The sequence below is a fragment of the Schistocerca piceifrons genome, chromosome 4 (genome assembly GCF_021461385.2).
Source record: "Schistocerca piceifrons isolate TAMUIC-IGC-003096 chromosome 4, iqSchPice1.1, whole genome shotgun sequence".
Taxonomy (NCBI): Eukaryota; Metazoa; Arthropoda; class Insecta; order Orthoptera; family Acrididae; genus Schistocerca; species Schistocerca piceifrons.
In genome coordinates this window covers 308,248,452-308,267,128 of record NC_060141.1, presented here as the reverse complement: position 1 = coordinate 308,267,128, position 18,677 = coordinate 308,248,452, and the positions used below count along the sequence as shown (strand labels likewise).

Genomic DNA, 18,677 nt, shown 5'->3' with positions numbered 1-18,677 from the left:
GATTTACACAGAAGGTAGTTTAGCTGCTAATACAGGAGTGGCATTGACAGGAACTGCGAGCATTGGCCTATATGCACGCAGTTCGTCGTCGGATCATTGACTGTCATGTCCGTTCGAAGATTCCTGGCATGCCCGCGATGGTGCCAGCAGCGACGGCAATTCTAACGACGAGGTCTTCTGCTTATCCACAACGATTGCATACACCAGCTGCTTCTAATGCTCTAAGAGGAAGATACCTAAACACATGAGCTCATGTGACCTGCGCGGCCAGGCCAGAGGGTGACCGCGGCCCATCCATAGATTCCCGAAGGTAGCTCTCAGGTGATTCCTCACAGCAATGCTGAAACTGGCTGGCACCCCATCGTGCTGGAAGTGCATCCTCTAACATTTGGCAATGTTCTACGAAGATGCGTTATCTCCACTCGTTGAGGCGGAATGGAAGAATGTGATGTCCAATCAACTTATCAGAGAGATGCCGGCCTACACATGAACACGGAATCGTTGTCGATCACCTCTTGAATTGACTTATGCCCAAACATACAAACTGTGGATACTAAATGTCAGTACACATTCCCAATCAGCGAGACCATCATAACAGCTTACGTCAGCATCACTAACAAAACGTTCCCCAACATTACAAGTTGACTTCAGAGACCATATGTTCCTTATCGAAATATATTTGTTTTGATGTTCTTTGCGTCCTTTATTAATTTCAACGAATGGTTTGGGAACACCCTGTGTAATGTGAACGACGTAGGGGAGCCGGACGAAAAGTTTCACTAAGAAAGGGGAAAACTTTCAACCGGCAGAAGACGTTGTTCACACAACAGCTGCTCTTGAATAACAATGTATACCACTGTCTTGTTTTTCACATAGTATACAGCTTGGTACCCATTCTTTTGTGTGTGAAAAGCGGGGACACTGATAATGAAGTGAGTGTAAGAAATAGGGCAATCTAAAACTTAGAAAGTAATATCGCATTGTGTAAAATGTCAGTATTTCAAAACTAGGAAAAGGCAAGAGAGACAAAATGAATCGAAAATGATATATGTAATAATTTCATATTAAATTAAATTACTGTGGATGCTACAAAGAGAACCATCCCTTAATTACGTAGACATAATTACCTTTTCATACGACAGTAGCGTTAATTGCTTTCTCTGTAGTTTGTTCCATCCATTTTTCAAGGCCGGAATCATGTTACAATAAAGCTACATTTAAAAAAAGACCCGCCCCCCTCCGAATACACTGCAAGCGGGCGTCGGCCTCGAACCCTGTAAGTAACGTGTGCAAAACTCTGTTACATTATGAAAAGGTGTGGTTTTCCTTTTGTACGATGTACATTACTTCACGTTTCATGAGATTATGTTAAACATTATCATAAAATGTTCTTATAAAGAGACCGAAGACATGCAATTAATGTCTGAAGGAGAGCGGCGTGAGGAGTGGGGGAGGAAGGGGGGGGGGCGCAAACGATTTGACGCTCGTGTGAAAACACATACGCGAACCGGCCTTGGCCACAGTGGTAGTTTACTGTGGATTAGGAACATTTTTGTTATCAAAGTGCCATCTTTAGTCACAGGATTTTATTTTCCCGCTTTAGTTCAGAGCGTCTCTCAAGAACTTCATTGACATCTTCTGCTTTGGTTTATGACGTAACAGTAAATGAACGATACGGTTATTAGTTTTCTGTAGTGGTAAAAAACTTTCACATTTGCACATAACTTTAAATAACGTATTATGCTTAGGGCTTTATTATATGGTTCAAATGTGACACTTCTAATCTGAGATGCTAGAATTATGATAGCAGCAAAGTTAATACTATTAACGTTTACAAAACAGATGCAATAAAATAAAATTATTCAAGGTAGTGGCAATTAGAGATTACTTTTACAACAGTACATAATTTGGGGTGCTCATTAATGTACTGTGTGACTCAAATCGCTCATCATATATATTATACTACAATGCTGGAAAAACGTTAGTACATCCGTAAAGACGACGTCGATTTTGATCCAATGACGGCATATGCCACCTGGGGAATAGGTAACCAACAGACAGAGTAGTGGCATAGGTGTCAGAGCGCCATCTGTGTCTACCCTTCAATAGGGAATGCTCACAGCCAGAAGGCTCAGTGTGGTGCAAACGTGTTAAGCAATCATGCAACCAAGTCACGGAGATGCACTCGTGCTTCCTACAGCCAACTGAGCGAGTTTGAAAGGGGTCAAAATGGCGCCTTCCGAGTGGCGGGATGGTCCTTTCGGAGAACTACCACCCAAGTTGGGCGTGCTGCGTCTGTCGTGCAACGATGCTGATATCAGTGGTCACGTGAACATTCTCACACCCATAAACGAGATTCTGGACGTCCACGTAGCACAGACACCCGCCAGGATCGTCGTATTGTAAGAGCAGCAGTGGCCGATCGTTCAGCTACAGCAGCACAGACAAGAGGGCTTGTGAGCCTAGACGGGTCAACACGAATAGTTGCGAACCAGCTATTAGCAGCGGGATTACGGGCAAGCATCCCTCTAGTCTGTCTTCCGCTCACGCCACAGCATCGACGTGAACGGCTATACTGGTGTCGTCAGAGGATCAGTTGGAAGATGGAAAAGCAGGTTCTGCCTGCACGGAAGCGAAGATCGTTTGCGCGTACGACGTAGGCCTGGTGGGCGCTGTCTCGCAGAGTGCATTAGTTCAAGGCACATTGGCCCCACCCAAGACCATATGGGCTGGGATGCGATAAGCTGTCGTTCACCTTTGGTGTTTCTGGAGCGGACACTAACCAGCACTCGGTACATGCAGAAAGTTGTTATACCCGCTGTTTCGTCGTTCACCAACAGGAGGATGATGTGCTTTTTCAACAGGGTAATGCTCGTCCACACACTGCCCATGAAACTCAACGTATTCTGCAAGACGTGCAACAACTTCCCTAGCCAGCATGATCTCCGGACTTACCTCCAATCAAGCACGTCTGGGATACGATTGGACGAGAAGTGACTCAGTCCCTGGCACATTGTTTACTATAGCTGTGAAGCGCATGACGTCTGCTTTGCTTAGAACAGCTTCCTTCATTATTGTGTAGTTGAGATACTATGCTGATGTGAGCTAGGTTGCGACAGCGATTCCAGCAAGGCTCTCAACTGTGTATGCGTATGCTGACGAGCCCGAAACAAACAGTAACACTGCTTCAGTTTGGTTTGTCGACCTTTTTAATTCAGTCTACTAATATATTTACATGGAATTTCGAAGCGTGGTTTGAAGTCTTAGCTCAATGCAAATAATTTTCCTTTAATCAACAAAGATTTTAATGCTTTACGGTAGTCACGAAAAAAAGTGTAGGAAAGAAGTCAGGTGATTGTGAAAAAAGCCATACTTCCGGAAGCCAGCTAAATCACACATTTGCCGGATAAATGGTATTAAAAATTAGCCAGCACTCCGTCTTCAGGCCACGAGTGGCCTACCGGGACCTTCTGACCGCCGTGTCATCCTCGGTGGAGGATGCGGATAGGAGGGGCGTGGGGTCGGCACACCGCTCTCCCGGTCGTTATGATGGTATTCTTGACCGAAGCCGCTACTATTCGGACGAGGAGCTCCTCAATTGGCATCACGAGGCTGAGTGCACCCCGATAAATGGCAACAGCGCATGGCGGACTGGATGGTCACCCAACCAAGTGCCGACCACGCCCTACAGTGCTTAACTTCGGTGATCTCACGGGAACCGGTGTAACCACTGCGGCAAGGCCATTGTCCAAAAATACGCCAGTCAGCTAAAGCTGATTTTGCAACACTGGTTAAGAACAATAACATTGTTATAACCTCATGATTGCGATTTTGGGCTCTGCTGCATTGTTGAACGAGTGGAGTTCTCCTATGAGGGCAAAGCATTCAGGCGCACTTTTCATTAGCGCCTTTCTTGCCTTTGGCCCTCATGACAACAACAAAACATATCTCCATCAGTTTTCATGTTGGGTGTCTCAAAATTAGAAATCCATAGCACAGTAAAAAGTAATCAAGCTTGCCTTTCTTTCGTTTTCCCGTTTTTGTTCCATCATTATTTGAAACTTCAAACTCTGGCCTGCCCATCAGAATATTACAAGTAAATAGTTAATCAAAGTCTTCAACAAAAATCACCGAGTGGTTCAGCATGACTCCGGTCCCCTATTAGAAAACATTGCTACATTTAAATCTACTCTCTACGAGAAATGACGGTCTCTCATTTTACTCATAATTCCAATAGAAGCATCTATGTATCAAGAAACCGAAATTTTAAAAAAAGTCCATTTCCCAGTTTTGAGGATTATCCCCTATGAGCAGTGGGGCCGACTTAGGGGGGGGGGGGGGCAAGGTACTTTGTACCCCCCTCCCAATAGTTAAAAGCAGGGCCTCCCCCCCTCCCCCGCCCCAATTTTTCATACATGCTTTTCTCACCGCTCTCTCCCTCTTCCTCGTCCTTTACTGGGAAATTTGTTAAAACTTGCACACACATTTTTGCATAATAGTATGTAATGATTATGTAGGGAAAAATACCGATTTTACGAGCTATTGCGTATTCCTTTCTGCTACTCCTCCAACCTCTGCATATGACGAACTGTCGTGACAGGGTTTGTCCTCTGCATCTGTACTATATGCACACTTTTACTGTACGGAGGTATGCGGGGAACGAAAGCTCACCATGAGCTCGCAGCGCTTCGGCTGCTAGGACGAGCTCCACTTCCTCCCACAGCAGCCTGCTGGCAGCTTGTAAAAGAAACTAATGAGCAATAGTGACACCGAATTTGATGGCGATCGCTACAAGGACTAGGTAACACGTTAAAGACTCTTCATTCATTTTTGTAAATTCTATTGACAATCACTAGGTACAACACCACAGCACATCAGCTCCAGCGATTTTGCCGCCCCGCGCGAACATGTCAAGCGCCCCCCCCACCCCCCTTTTTCGACATTGTCAACTTTCCCCACGATATATTTCATACATGACGCCTTATTTTCACATATCACACTCATTCGTCTCTTTGTTGTGAATATGGCTTTAAGATCAAAGCAGCAAGTTAGTAATACGTTTACAGTGAAATACATTTTAAGCCATTTTTGTTGGAGGAAACGTTTCTTTCGTATCGGAGCACACTTTTTCTGTACCATAGATAATTTTCAATTCCAGTAGTGTCAGTGTCGTCCTAACCGCCGTCTGCTTCACGTCTGCTGTGCAGCGAGCTACTTTAATTTAAGTATTAACTGTATTTTTCTTACTTGTCACTTCTTCCGTGTGTTTTTGCTTTTAGGAAGCTTTAATTGTCGAGTGCTATTAATAGTGTTCCATAGAGTTCGTGTTTGTTTTTAATACAGTCAGAGAGAGTCCCTTTAGTCAACCATAGTGCCAGTACTGCTAGTGTTTGTTTTCAATACAGTCCAGAGACAGGTAGTGCTATTTTCATTGCTTTCTACAAGAAGTGGCTAGCAATCACAGTTTAGTCAATAATCAGCCGCCTTTAGTGAATTAGCAGTCTAGTTAAAAGTTGATTAACTCTCTTCAGTAAATAGATTCCTTAGGATGGATAGGATGTGTGACTGCTGTGTACGGACGCAGGAGGAGCTGGCCACTGTTCGCGAACAGCTGAACGTGTTGATGGCCGCGGTCAGCCGTCTTCAGGCTGCTGCCTCGGAGTGTAGCGGCAGTGGGGAGTCTGGTGCGTTGCAAGGTACACCCCAGGTGTTACATGCTTCACCCACTGTCCCTGCTGTCGAGACATCTTCGCGGGTACCGGGCGCAGTTGGGCCACCCTCTCCCCAAGGGGAGTGGCGGGTTCAGCGGCGTTCGCGGCGCACGAGGAGGAGGGTAAATGTGGAGGCTGGCTGTGTGGCATCGCCCGCTCTGCCTGTGAGTGGACATGTGGCTGCTCCTTCAGCAAGGTCCGAGCAGGCACACGGGGGGGAGGGGTTTATTAGTTATTGGGAGCTCCAACGTTAGGCGGGTGATGGAGCCCCTTAGGGAAATAGCGGAAAGGTCGGGGAAGAAGGCCAGTGTTCACTCTGTCTGCTTGCCGGGTGGTCTCATCCGAGATGTGGAGGAGGCCCTACCGGCGGCGATAGAGAGCACTGGGTGCACCCGACTGCAAATTGTTGCTCATGTCGGCACCAATGACTCCTGCCGTCTGGGTTCAGAGGTCATCCTCAGTTCGTACAGGCGGTTGGCGGAATTGGTGAAGGCGGAAAGCCTCGCTCGCGGGGTGGAATCAGAGCTAACTATTTGTAGTATCGTTCCCAGAACCGATCGCGGTCCTCTGGTTTGGAGCCGAGTGGAAGGCTTAAACCAGAGGCTCAGACGATTCTGCGGAGATCTGGGGTGCAAATTTCTCGACCTCCGCTATCGGGTGGAGAAATGTAGGGTCCCCCTGAATAGGTCAGGCGTGCACTACACGCCGGAAGCGGCTACAAGGGTAGCCGAGTACGTGTGGAGTGCACATGGGCGTTTTTTAGGTTAGAGAATTCCCTCCCTAGGCCCGACAAGACGCCTCCTGAGACGCGGCAAGGTAGGAGTAGGCAAAATGCAACAGGGAATAACAATATTAATGTGCTAATAGTAAACTGCAGGAGCGTCTATTGAAAGGTCCCAGAACTGCTCTCATTAATAAAACCAGATGTAAACAGTAATGAAATCCTAAACTCAGATTGGAATGTATACCGCAGAGACAGGCTGGACAGTGAAGGGGGAGGCGTGTTTATAGCGATAAGAAGTGCAATAGTATCGAAGGAAATTGACGGAGATCCGAAATGTGAAATGATTTGGGTGAAGGTCACGGTTAAAGCAAGCTCAGACATGGTAATTGGATGTCTCTATAGGCCCCCTGGCTCAGCAGCTGTTGTGGCTGAGCACCTGAAGGATAATTTGGAAAATATTTCGAGTAGATTTCCCCACCATGTTATAGTTCTGGGTGGAGATTTTAATTTGCCGGATATAGACTGGTAGGCTCAAACGTTCATAACGGGTGGCAGGGACAAAGAATCCAGTGAAATTTTTTTTAAGTGCTTTATCTGAAAACTACCTTGAGCAGTTAAACAGAAAACCGAATCGTGGCGATAACATATTAGACCTTCTGGTGACAAACAGACCCTAACTATTTGAAACAGTTAACGCAGAACTGGGAATCAGCTATCATAAAGCGGTTACGGCGTCGATGATTTCAGCCGTAAATAGAAATATTAAAGATGGTAGGAAGATTTTTCTGTTTAGCAAAAGTGACAAAAAGCAGATTACAGAGTACCTGACGGCTCAACACAAAAGTTTTGTCTCAAGTACAGATAGTGTTGAGGATCAGTGGACAAAGTTCAAAACCATCGTACAATATGCGTTAGATGAGTATGTGCCAAACAAGATCGTAAGAGATTGAAAAGAGTCACCGTGGTACAACAACCGAGTTATAAAACTGCTGCGGAAGCAAAGGGAACTTCACAGCAAACATAAACATAGCCAAAGCCTTGCAAACAAACAAAAATTACGCGAAGCGAACTTTAGTGTGAGGAGGGCTATGCGAGAGGCGTTCAATGACTTCGAAAGTAAAGTTCTATGTACTGACTTGGCAGAAAATCCTAAGAAATTTTGGTCTTATGTCAAAGCGGTAGGTGGATCAAAACAAAATGTCCAGACACTCTGTGACCAAAATGGTACTGAAACAGAGGATGAAAGACTAAAGGCCGAAATACTAAATGTCTTTTTCCAAAGCTGTTTCACAGAGGAAGACTGCACTGTAGTTCCTTCTCTAGATTGTCGCACAGATGACAAAATGGTAGATATCGAAATAGACGACAGAGGGATAGAGAAACAATTAAAATCGCTCAAAAGAGGAAAGGCCGCTGGACCTGATGGGATACGTCCACGAGACTCAGAGGGCCATTGACACGGGTTCACAGGTAGATGCCGTGTTTCTTGACTTCCGCAAGGCGTTCGATACAGTTCCTTACAGTCGTTTAATGAACAAAGTAAGAGCATATGGACTATCAGACCAATTGTGTGATTGGATTGAGGAGTTCCTAGATAACAGAACGCATTCTCAATGGAGACAAGTCTTCCGAAGTAAGAGTGATTTCAGGTGTGCCGCAGGGGAGTGTCATAGGACCGTTGCTATTCACAATATACATAAATGACCTAGTGGATGACATCGGAAGTTCACTGAGGCTTTTTGCAGATGATGCTGTGGTGTATCGAGAGGTTGTAACTATGGAAAATTGTACTTAAATGCAGGAGGATCTGCAGCGAATTGACGCATGGTGCAGGGAATGGCAATTGAATCTCAATGTAGACAAGTGTAATGTGCTGCGAATACATAGAAAGATAGATCCCTTATCATTTAGCTACAAAATAGCAGGTCAGCAACTGGAAGCAGTTAATTCCATAAATTATCTGGGAGTACGCATTAGGAGTGATTTAAAATGGAATGATCATATAAAGTTGATCGTCGGTAAAGCAAATGCCAGACTGAGATTCATTGGAAGAATCCTAAGGAAATGCAATCCGAAAACAAAGGAAGTAGGTTACAGTACGCTTGTTCGCCCACTGCTTGAATACTGCTCAGCAGTGTGGGATCCGTACCAGATAGGGTTGATAGAAGGGATAGAGAATCCAACGGAGAGCAGCGCACTTCGTTACAGGATCATTTAGTAATCGCGAAAGCGTTACGGAGATGATAGATAAACTCCAGTGGAACACTCTGCAGGAGAGACGCTCAGTAGCTCGGTACGGGCTTTTGTTAAAGTTTCGAGAACATACCTTCACCGAAGAGTCAAGCAGTATATTGCTCCCTCCTACGTATATCTCGCGAAGAGACATGAGGATAAAATCAGAGAGATTAGAGCCCACACAGAAGAGTACCGACGATCCTTCTTTCCATGAACAATACGAGACTGGAATAGAAGGGAGAACCGATAGAGGTACTCAGGGTACCCTTCGCCACACACCGTCAGGTGGCTTGAGGAGTATGGATGTAGATGTAGATGTTTGGCTTTAATGGATTTTTAATTTTGCTGTGTGTGGAATTGTATAGTGGCGTTATTATTTCGGTCGGGGTGGCCGAGCGGTTCTAGACGCTACAGTCTAGAACTGCGCGACCGCTACAGCCGCAGGTTCGAATCCTGCCTCGGGCATGGATGTGTGTGATGTCCTTAGGTTAGTTAGGTTTAAGTAGTTCTAAGTTATAGGGGACTGATGACCTCAGAAATTAAGTCCCATAGTGCACAGAGCCATTTTTTTTTGGGGGGGGGGGGGGGGGTTAATCAGTAGCTTATTCCTCGCAAACCATTTTGAAATCTTTTAATTTGTGACTTCAGCATACAGCCTAAGACCCTTTCTATATCCACCTTCAATCAATACACTGTGTCTTCTGCAAATAGGACTGCAGCTGGTCCCGGCGGAGGTTGAGTCCTGCCTCGGGCTTGGGTGTGTGTGTTTGTCCTTAGGATAATTAAGGTTAAGTATTGTGTAAGCTTAGGGACTGATGACCTTAGCAGTTAAGTCCCATAAGATTTCACACACATTTGAACATTTTGTTGCAAAAAAAAGGACTGGTTTGGAGTGTCGAGCATGTAGATGGAAACGCATAGTTATCTGTCAAATGTACCAGGTGATCAAAAAATCAGTATAAATTTGAAAACTGAATAAATCACGGAATAATGTAGATAGAGAGGTACAAATTGACACACATGTTTGGAATGACATGGGGTTTTAGTAGAACCAAAAAAATACAAAAGTTCAAAAAATGTCCGACAGATGGCGCTTCATCTGATCAGAATAGCAATAATTAGCATAACAAAGTAAGACAAAGCAAAGATGATGTTCTTTACAGGAAACGCTCAATATGTCCACCATCATTCCTCAGCAATAGCTATAGCCGAGGAATAATGTTGTGAACAGCACTGTAAAGCATGTCCGGAGTTATGGTGAGGCATTGGCGTCGGATGTTGTCTTTCAGCATCCCTAGAGATGTCGGTCGATCACGATACACTTGCGACTTCAGATAACCCCAAAACCAATAATCGCACGGACTGAGGTCTGGGGACCTGGGAGGCCAAGAATGACGAAAGTGGCGGCTGAGCACACGATCATCACCAAACGACGCGCGCAAGAGATCTTTCACGCGTCTAGCAATCTGGGGTGGTTCTAATAAAACCCCATGTCATTCCAAGCATGTGTGTCAATTTTTACCTCTCTATCTACCTTATTCCGTGGTTTATTAAGTTTTCATATTTATACCGACTTTTTGATCACCCGGTAGTACCTAATAAAATGATTCTTGCCCCTCCAAAAATTTTTTCATGTGGGCGCCTCTGCCTATGAGGTTTTAGTAATAAGCGGTTTAGATAACAGACTGCGCAGAATCACGTAAGAGTGACTGACCTGTATTGGCTGTGATGGCGGTGACTGTAAGGCCTGTCGTGGTGTGCAGCGGTGCGGTATGGGCGCGTGCCGAAGAGGTCGCGCGAGCGCAGCGGCGAGGAGGCGGCGGCGACGCGCGTCGGCACGTCGGACGCCGAGCAGTCGGACGCGGAGAGCCGGCAGCTGGCCGTCTACGACGTCATCCTCACCGTGTCGCAGGCCTACCACGCCAACTGCGGCTACACCGAGGAGCAGACGCGCGCGCTCGTGCGGAAGCCGCTCGCCACGCAGCCGCACCTCGCAGCCGCCGCCGAGGTAAGGCGCAATGGCAAGCGCCACCCCGCGTGTGGCATCTCTTCTTTTCTTTCACTGCTGGTCATTAGTGCTGTAACAATGGGTTGTTGTTGTGGTGTCACCGCCAGACACCACACTTGCTAGGTGGTAGATTAAATCGGCCGCGGTCCAATTAGTACATGTCGGACCCGCGTGTCGCCACTGTGTGATCGCAGACCTAGCGCCACCACAAGGCAGGTCTCGTGATACGAACAAGTACTCGCCCCAGTTGTACGGACGACCTAGCTAGCGACTAGATGTACGAAGCCTTTCTCTCTCATTAGCCGAGAGACAGAATAGCCTTCAGCTAAGTTAATGGCTACCAACTAGCAAGGCGCCATTAGCCTTACAGTGATTGTAATTAAAGTCTCCTGTGTATCATCAAGAGCGATGTACCACAATGATTGATTAAAGATAAGTATTAATCCAGCTACGTACTTTTCTTCATAGCATTAATTACGTAGCCTGTTCCAGTACTTCGCCCGTCTGCGTTAGTCTAGCGTGCACTATCGGCCCCCTCAAAACTACAAGGTGTTGGCCCAGCTGCCGACACATCAGTTGTTGCTGTGGTCTTCAGTCCAAAAACTGCTTCCATACAGCTCTCCATGCTTCTCTATCCTATGCAAGCCTTTCTGTCTCCAAATAACTACTGCAACCTACATCCATCTGAATCTGATTGCTGTATTCATCTCTTGGTCTCCTTCTACAACTTCCCCCCCTCCCCCCTCCAATATCCCCTCCAATAATACACTACTGGCCATTAAAATTGCTACACCACGAAGATGACAGGCTACAGACGCGAAATTTAACCGACAGGAAGAAGATGCGATATGCAAATGATTAGCTTTTCAGAACATTCACACAAGGTTGCCGCCGGTGATGACACCTACAACGTGCTGACATGAAGAAAGTTTCCAACCGATTTCTCATACACAAACAGCAGTTGACCGGCGTTGCCTGGTGAAACGTTGTTGTGATGCCTCGTGTAAAGAGGAGAAATGTGTACCATCACGTTTCCGACTTTGATAAAGGTCGCATTGTAGCCTATCGTGATTGCGGTTTATTGTATCGCGACACTGCTGCTCCCGTTGGTCGAGACCCAATGACTTTTAGCACAATATGGAATCGGTGGGTTCAGGAGGGTAATACGGAATTCCGTGCTAGATCCCAACGACCTCGTATCACTAGCAGTCGAATTGACAGGCATCTTATCAGCATGGCTGTAACGAATCAAGCAGCCACGTCTCGATCCCTGAGTCAAGAGATGGGGACGTTTGCAAGACAACAACCATCTGCACGAACAGTTTGACGACGTTTGCAGCTTCATGGACTATCAGCTCGGAGACCATGGCTGCGGTTACCCTTGACGGTGCATCACAGACAGGAACGCCTGCGATGATGTACTCAACGACGAACCTGGGTTCTCGAATGGCAAAACGTAATTTTTTCGGATAAATTCAGGTTCTGTTTACAGCATCATGAGGATCGCATCTGTGTTTGGCGACATCGCGGTGAACGTACATTGGAAGCGTGTATTCGTCATCGCGATACTGGCGTATCACCCGGCGTGATGGTATGGGGTCTCATTGGTTACACGTCTCGGTCACCGCTTGTTCGCATTCACGGCACTTTGAACAATGGGCGTTGCATTTCAGATGTGTTACGACCTGTGGCTCCACCCTTCATTCGATCCCTGTGAAACCCTACATTTCAGCAGGATAATGCACGACCGCATGTTGCAGGCCCTTTACAGGCCTTTCTGGATACAGAAAATATTCGACTGCTGCCCTGGCCAGCAGATTCTCCAGATCTCTCATCAATTGAAAACGTCTGGTCAATGGTGGCCGAGCAACTGGCTCATCACAATACCCCAGTCACTACTCTTGATGAACTATGGTATCGTGTTGAAGCTGCATGGGCAGTTGTACCTGTACACGCCATCTAAGCTCTGTTTGCCTCAATGTCCAGGCGTATCAAGGCCGTTATTACGACCAGAGGTGGTTGTTCAGGGCACTGATTTCTCAGGATGTATACACCCAAATTGCGTGAAAATGTAATCACATGTCAGTTCTAGTATAATATATTTTTCCAATGAATACCCGTTTATCATCTGCATTTCTTCTTGGTGTAGCAATTTTAATGGCCAGTAGTGTAAATTGATAATCCCTTGACGTCTCAGAATGTGTCCTATCAATCAAACTCTTCTTTTAGTCAAGTTGCGCAACAATTTTTTTGTCTCCCCAATCCTGTTCAGTACCTCGTCATTAGTTACGTGATCTACCCATCTAATTTTCAGCATTCTTCTGTAGCACCACATTTCAAAAGCTTCTGTTCTCTCCCTGTCTCAACTGTTTATCGTCCATGTTTCACTTTCTAACAACCCTACCACAACAAAGGTAAAATTTAATTATGATTGTAGTGTTGCTCACGCTGCTAAATATTGCATTTTCGGGCAACAACAAAGTTACATTAAGTGGCAGGTGTCATTAGAGCACAGTTAATAAAGTCATTTCATGAAATAATGGATAAACTAGGCACTCATCTTTTCGTGTTTCCCAAGCTGGTCTCATTGTGAACTCGTGGCTCAATCGTCGAAAATCTAGGTGGTGGTGATTCCAAGCTCGGATGCAAAGAGGCCTAGGTGTTATTCTGCGATATTCAAAAGTTTTATAGATGTGTTTCATAAACTGTCCTTGAAGATTAAACTTTTGCAAGTTAGCACAATGGTGATGTGAAAAAGTAATCAGCACTCCGAATTTAAGTTACACTTCTTTTTTATTACTTTTGTTGCAATATCACGTAACACACAAAACATCACTTCACAATATAAAACATACTTGAAAATATCTTCCTCGCTGTTAAAGTTCACATTTTATAAACTGACTACAATTTGTGTCTTTTCAACATGACGACCAAGACTTGACTCTCTAATAACCACTTACCCGCCCAAAAATCAAAGTTACAAGTATGACAAAGATCGTAGTGACAAAAAAAGAATACACATAAGAATAATATCATTGCAATATAAACATATCGATGTATCAGAGTACCTCTACATTAATGAAATCAAATCTGAATGTTGTCACAGAAATATGTTAACTGTTCTACAAAAACACAGTAAAATATTACTGGTATTGAGAGGTTGAGGTGAGGTGCCGTAATGGTTACCTAATTCAAGTACCATTACAACTTCCATATATGCCTACACTTCAGGCCAATACTTTCAGAAAAGACTTCCTAACACTGAAGTCTCTTTTCGATTTCAACAAATTTCTCTCCGTTAGAAACGCTTTTCTTACCACTGCCAGTCTTCATTTTATAGCCTCTCTACATCGGCCATCGTCAGTTATTTTTCTTCCCAAATAGCAAAACTTACCTACTTCTTTAATTGTCTCGTGTCCTAATCTAATTCCCTCGGCATCACCTGATTTAATTCACCTGCATTCCATTTTCCTTGCGTTCCTTTTGTTGATGTTCTTCTTATATCCCCCTTTCAAGACACTGCCTATTCGGTTCAACTGCTCTTCCAAGTCTTTTGTTGTCTCTGACTGAACTACAATGTCATCAGGGAACCTCAAAGTTTTTATTTCCTCTTCCTGACCTTTAATTCCTACTGCAAATTTTTCTTCCATTCCCTTTAATGCTAGCTCAATGTACAGTTTGAGTAACATCGGGGATAAGCTGAAATCCAGTCTCACTGCTTTCTCATCCATTCCTTCCCTTTCTTGCCCCTCGACTCTTATAACTGCCGACTGGTTTCTGTACAAGTTGTATATAGCCTTTTGCTTCCTGTATTTTATCCCTGCCACCTCCAGTCAACATTCTCAAGATCTTTCTCTAAGTCTACAAATGCCATAAATGTAGGAAACTTCCTGGCAGATTAAAACTGTGTGCTGGACCGAGACTCGGGACCTTTGCCTTTCGCGGGCAAGTGCTATACCATCTGAGCTACCCAAGCACGACTCATGCCCCGTCTTCACAGCTTTACTTCCGCCAGTGCCTCGTCTTCTACTTTCCAACTCGGTCCGGCACACGGTTTTAATCTGCCAGTAAGTTTCATATCAGCGCACACTCTGGTGCATAGTGAAAATCTCATTCTGCCATAAATGTAGGTTTGCCTTTCCTTAACCTACCTTCTAATATTGCCTCACTTATTCCATTCTTCTGTGAAGAATTCGTGTCAGTATTCTGCAACCATGACTTATTACACTGACAGTTTGGTAATTTTCACATCCGTTAGCAACAGTTTCCTTTGCAATTGGAATTATTGCATTCTTCTTGGAGTTTAAGTGTATTTCGCCTGTCTCATACAACTTGCGCACCAGGTGAAAGAGTTTCGTCATGTCTGGCTCTCCCATTGCTATCATAAGTTCTGACGGAATATTATTTGCTCCAGGGGGCTTTTTCGATTTACGTCTTTCAGTGCTCTGTTAAATTGTGCTCGCAGTATTGTATCTCCCATCTCATCTAAGTCTTCTTTCGTAACAGTTCCTTCAAGTTCATCACCCTTGTATAGACGCTGTATATACTCCTTCCACCTTTCCCTTCTCTGCTTAGTACTGGTTCGCCGTCTGAGCACTTGGTATTCAAACAGCTTCTTCTTTCTTCCCCAAAGGCCTCTTTAATTTTCTTCTTGGTGATATCTATTTTTCCCCTTGTGAAATATCCTTCTAAATCCTTACATTTGTCCTCTATCCATCCCTACTAAGCCATTTTGCACTTCCTGTCAGCTTAATTTCTTAGACGTTTGTATTCCCTTTCGCCTACTTCATTTGCTACATTTTTTATATTTTCTCCTTTCATCAATTAAATTCAGTATACACAGGGTAGGAAAGCAAACCACGAAAATTTACCTGCTATGCATATACAGTGTAGTAAGAAGAATATGTTACACCATAGTCGACAAAAGACGGGCGTATTTTAAACTGAATTTTGTTGTGATTTTTGACACTGGGGTGTTGTTCCATTGGGTTCAGGTTAGGAGAATAGGCAGAGCAGTCCATTTCATGAAAGTTATTGTCCGCAGACAATTGCCCCACAGTTGCTGCCTTATGACAGGATGCTTTGTCATGCTGATGCAAACAATCATTCTCTCCAGACTGTTCCTCTACTGTACACACTACACAATGATGTAAAATATGTTAACATTCTTTTGAATTTAGTGTTTTCTTAAGCACAGTAAGGAGACCACACCCTAACTATGAAAAATACCTCCCATACTGTAACACCACCTCCTCTGTACGTGACTGTTGGCGCTGCACATGATGGCAGATAACGTTCTCGAGGCATCAGGCAATCTCTAAATCCAAATCATTCCTTCAGATTGCCACAGTTATAGCGTGATTCATTACCCCAATCACTTATTTCCAGCCATTCACTATCCAATGATTGCTCTTTTCACCACCTCATGCATCGCTTAACATTGTCTACAGAAATAGTTGACTTACGAGGAGCTGTTCGACAATTGTACCCAATCTTTACAACTTCTTGCACACAAGTTTTTACAACCATTCTTTGCAATCAGTGATGTGCTTCAGCGAATTCTACTGAGTTGTTGTTTCTGTTTTATGTGCAATTTTTGAAACCATCTTCTTCAGGTGCTGCTAGTTTTTCTGTTATGTACATCTGGCACCTGAACTTCAACAAGACTGTCAACTATTATTGGTCTTGTGTCACTGTATATAGCTAAGATCAATTACTGGCACTCACAATGCCCTTTGGTGCTCTTTTGATATTCTGTGGAATGCAAATTGTTTCAACATTTTCTGCTCTTTGGATTTGATGGCTGGCAAAATCTTAACAAATTGAGTGCCAGTCCCCAGGCATGTTTAAATTGAAACCACCATCCCTATTTATTAGGTTTTCTGATATCTTTATTTTGATAAACTTCTTAATTACACTTTCCAAGAAACTTGCCATTTGCACTACAGTATTGGTCACGATTGTATTTGAGTCAGCACTCAGCGACAGCTGATTTGCTTCGTTCTTTAGTCAAGTGTGTTGCTGATGTTCCTGGCATCTCTACTTGGCTGTTCTGATACTGCACCCCACGTGAGACACACAACTTTCACATTGAATGTGATACAAGTGAGCGAAATACACTGGATACCATGTTTCCATATGAGTCTGCCAATCTTTCTGGATATTGGGCTGGTATAAGGTAGATAAATGATTTTTGGCTTGTGTTCTTCAGTCTCGACCTCTTTCTCAGATATTCTTGATTTTGACTGCTTTGTTCATTCAGCCTGACGATTTCAGTACCCATTTCCTTGCAACACTATTTGTGAGTGTTCTAGGTCTTTGGCAAGGCTCTTCTTGTACGAAAGTGTTCAAGCACTATAGACCAGAGTCTTTAGCTCCGAGTTTCTTTGTGATGTACGGTTATGATCAAGGCTTGGAGACAGAATTCAGTGTGTGTATTCCTATATAAACTGTGACCTTGTCTTGGCCTTTTGTGCAAGTAATCAGAGTTTGCTTTCTGGTGTGCAGACATTTTCATCTGCATTGATTTTGCTTGTGACCATGTTGTACTTTCAACCCAGTCCAAAAAATCTTCAGTTAGTGTAACTGACATCTACAGATGGAGATGAAGATACTCTTTTGAAGTTATGTCTATCATTTGCCAAGTGTAATGAATTCTCTATCTTACAAGTACCAGGCAAATACAACTATGCACCTTGAAAATGTGACATGGAACAGTGTATATAATTAATTATAACCTAATAGGATGGAAATGGTTGCTTTTTATTCAAGCTTAGTTATGACTAGCTACACTGAAGTATCTTCATAAAACTCTGACATCAGGTGATCTGGGATTTGCAAAAGCTCTTGATATTTTTAGAATTAGGTGTTATACGAGAGATCTCTACCAATGTGTCAGATATTTTGTAAGCCACCCTAGGGAATTCCAATGACAGAACATGTGCTTCGGTTACCTATGGATATCTAGGCTCAATTCATTCTGCAGTTGCTACAGTTCACTGGATAAGAACTGACCTCTTGGGAAAGTTTCCCAAGTCATCATATTAAGATAAATGGATAATAGAGTGCACTGACTACCTCAACCATTACGCTGTCACCTGCACTGTCTCCATTGTTGAATATCTAGAAATTGACAGATGGTTGGCTCTGACACACTGTGTAAGAACTGTGAATGTTATAATACCAAAGATTGATCTGTAACATACCAATTTGGAAAAAACTTGTCAGATGTCACCTACGAGGTTGAGGATTGAGACATTACCTTGAGGATACTAAATCACAAAGACAGTGTCCGTGCCCTACGTGTGAAGCCTGTAGTAATATACACCACTCTACAGGAGTGAGTCATACCTCTACATCTTCTTATTGATGAATTATACCAAAACACAAGTAACCTGTATAGTACAGTAAGACAATAATAACATTAAATAACAAATGTATTATAAATGTGCATATATTGCGAGTTGGTTTCCTTTGTTCTGCATATGGTGAGCCATGTTCAGAGATGATATAAATTTTCAATGTGGGCCAACCGTCACTGTGACTTATCTACAGGAAATATCTGCTCACATGCAGCAATAAGTATTTGATGGATCACTATCACACCATAAAGATGCACAGACTTCCCAAGAACTGTTATATCAACAACTGATACATGTTGAAATAGAAGATAGATGAACTTTTGAAACCGATATTGATCTTGTATGAAGAAGTGTTAACATATCCAATTATGGGAGGTGTTCAATAAGTAATTCAACACTTTTTTTCTCAACCAGTTTTGGCTGAAAAAATGCAGAATTTGTTGTGGGACATCATGGAATATTCATACTTCAGCCCCTACAGTTTCATGAAGTTCTGCTAGGTGGTGGCAGTATACATAGCCTTCAAAATGGCATCTGTATTGAAGGTGCACTCCAAGTGGAGAGCTGTCACTGAGTTTCTTTTGGTGGAAAACCAGAGCATTGTAGAAATTCACAGGCATTTGCAGAATGTCAATGGA

At 43.8% G+C, this 18,677-nt stretch overlaps 1 protein-coding gene across 1 annotated transcript in view; it reads left to right on the top strand.

Moving 5' to 3' along the window:
• The window catches only part of LOC124795810 (ecdysone-induced protein 78C), a 165,918-nt gene that overhangs the window by 119,959 nt on the left and 27,282 nt on the right, over positions 1-18,677 (top strand). The window contains exon 3 of the mRNA XM_047259892.1: positions 10,434-10,678. Within this exon, the coding sequence (XP_047115848.1) occupies positions 10,434-10,678 (245 nt within the window). The remainder of the gene's footprint in view (positions 1-10,433; positions 10,679-18,677) is intronic.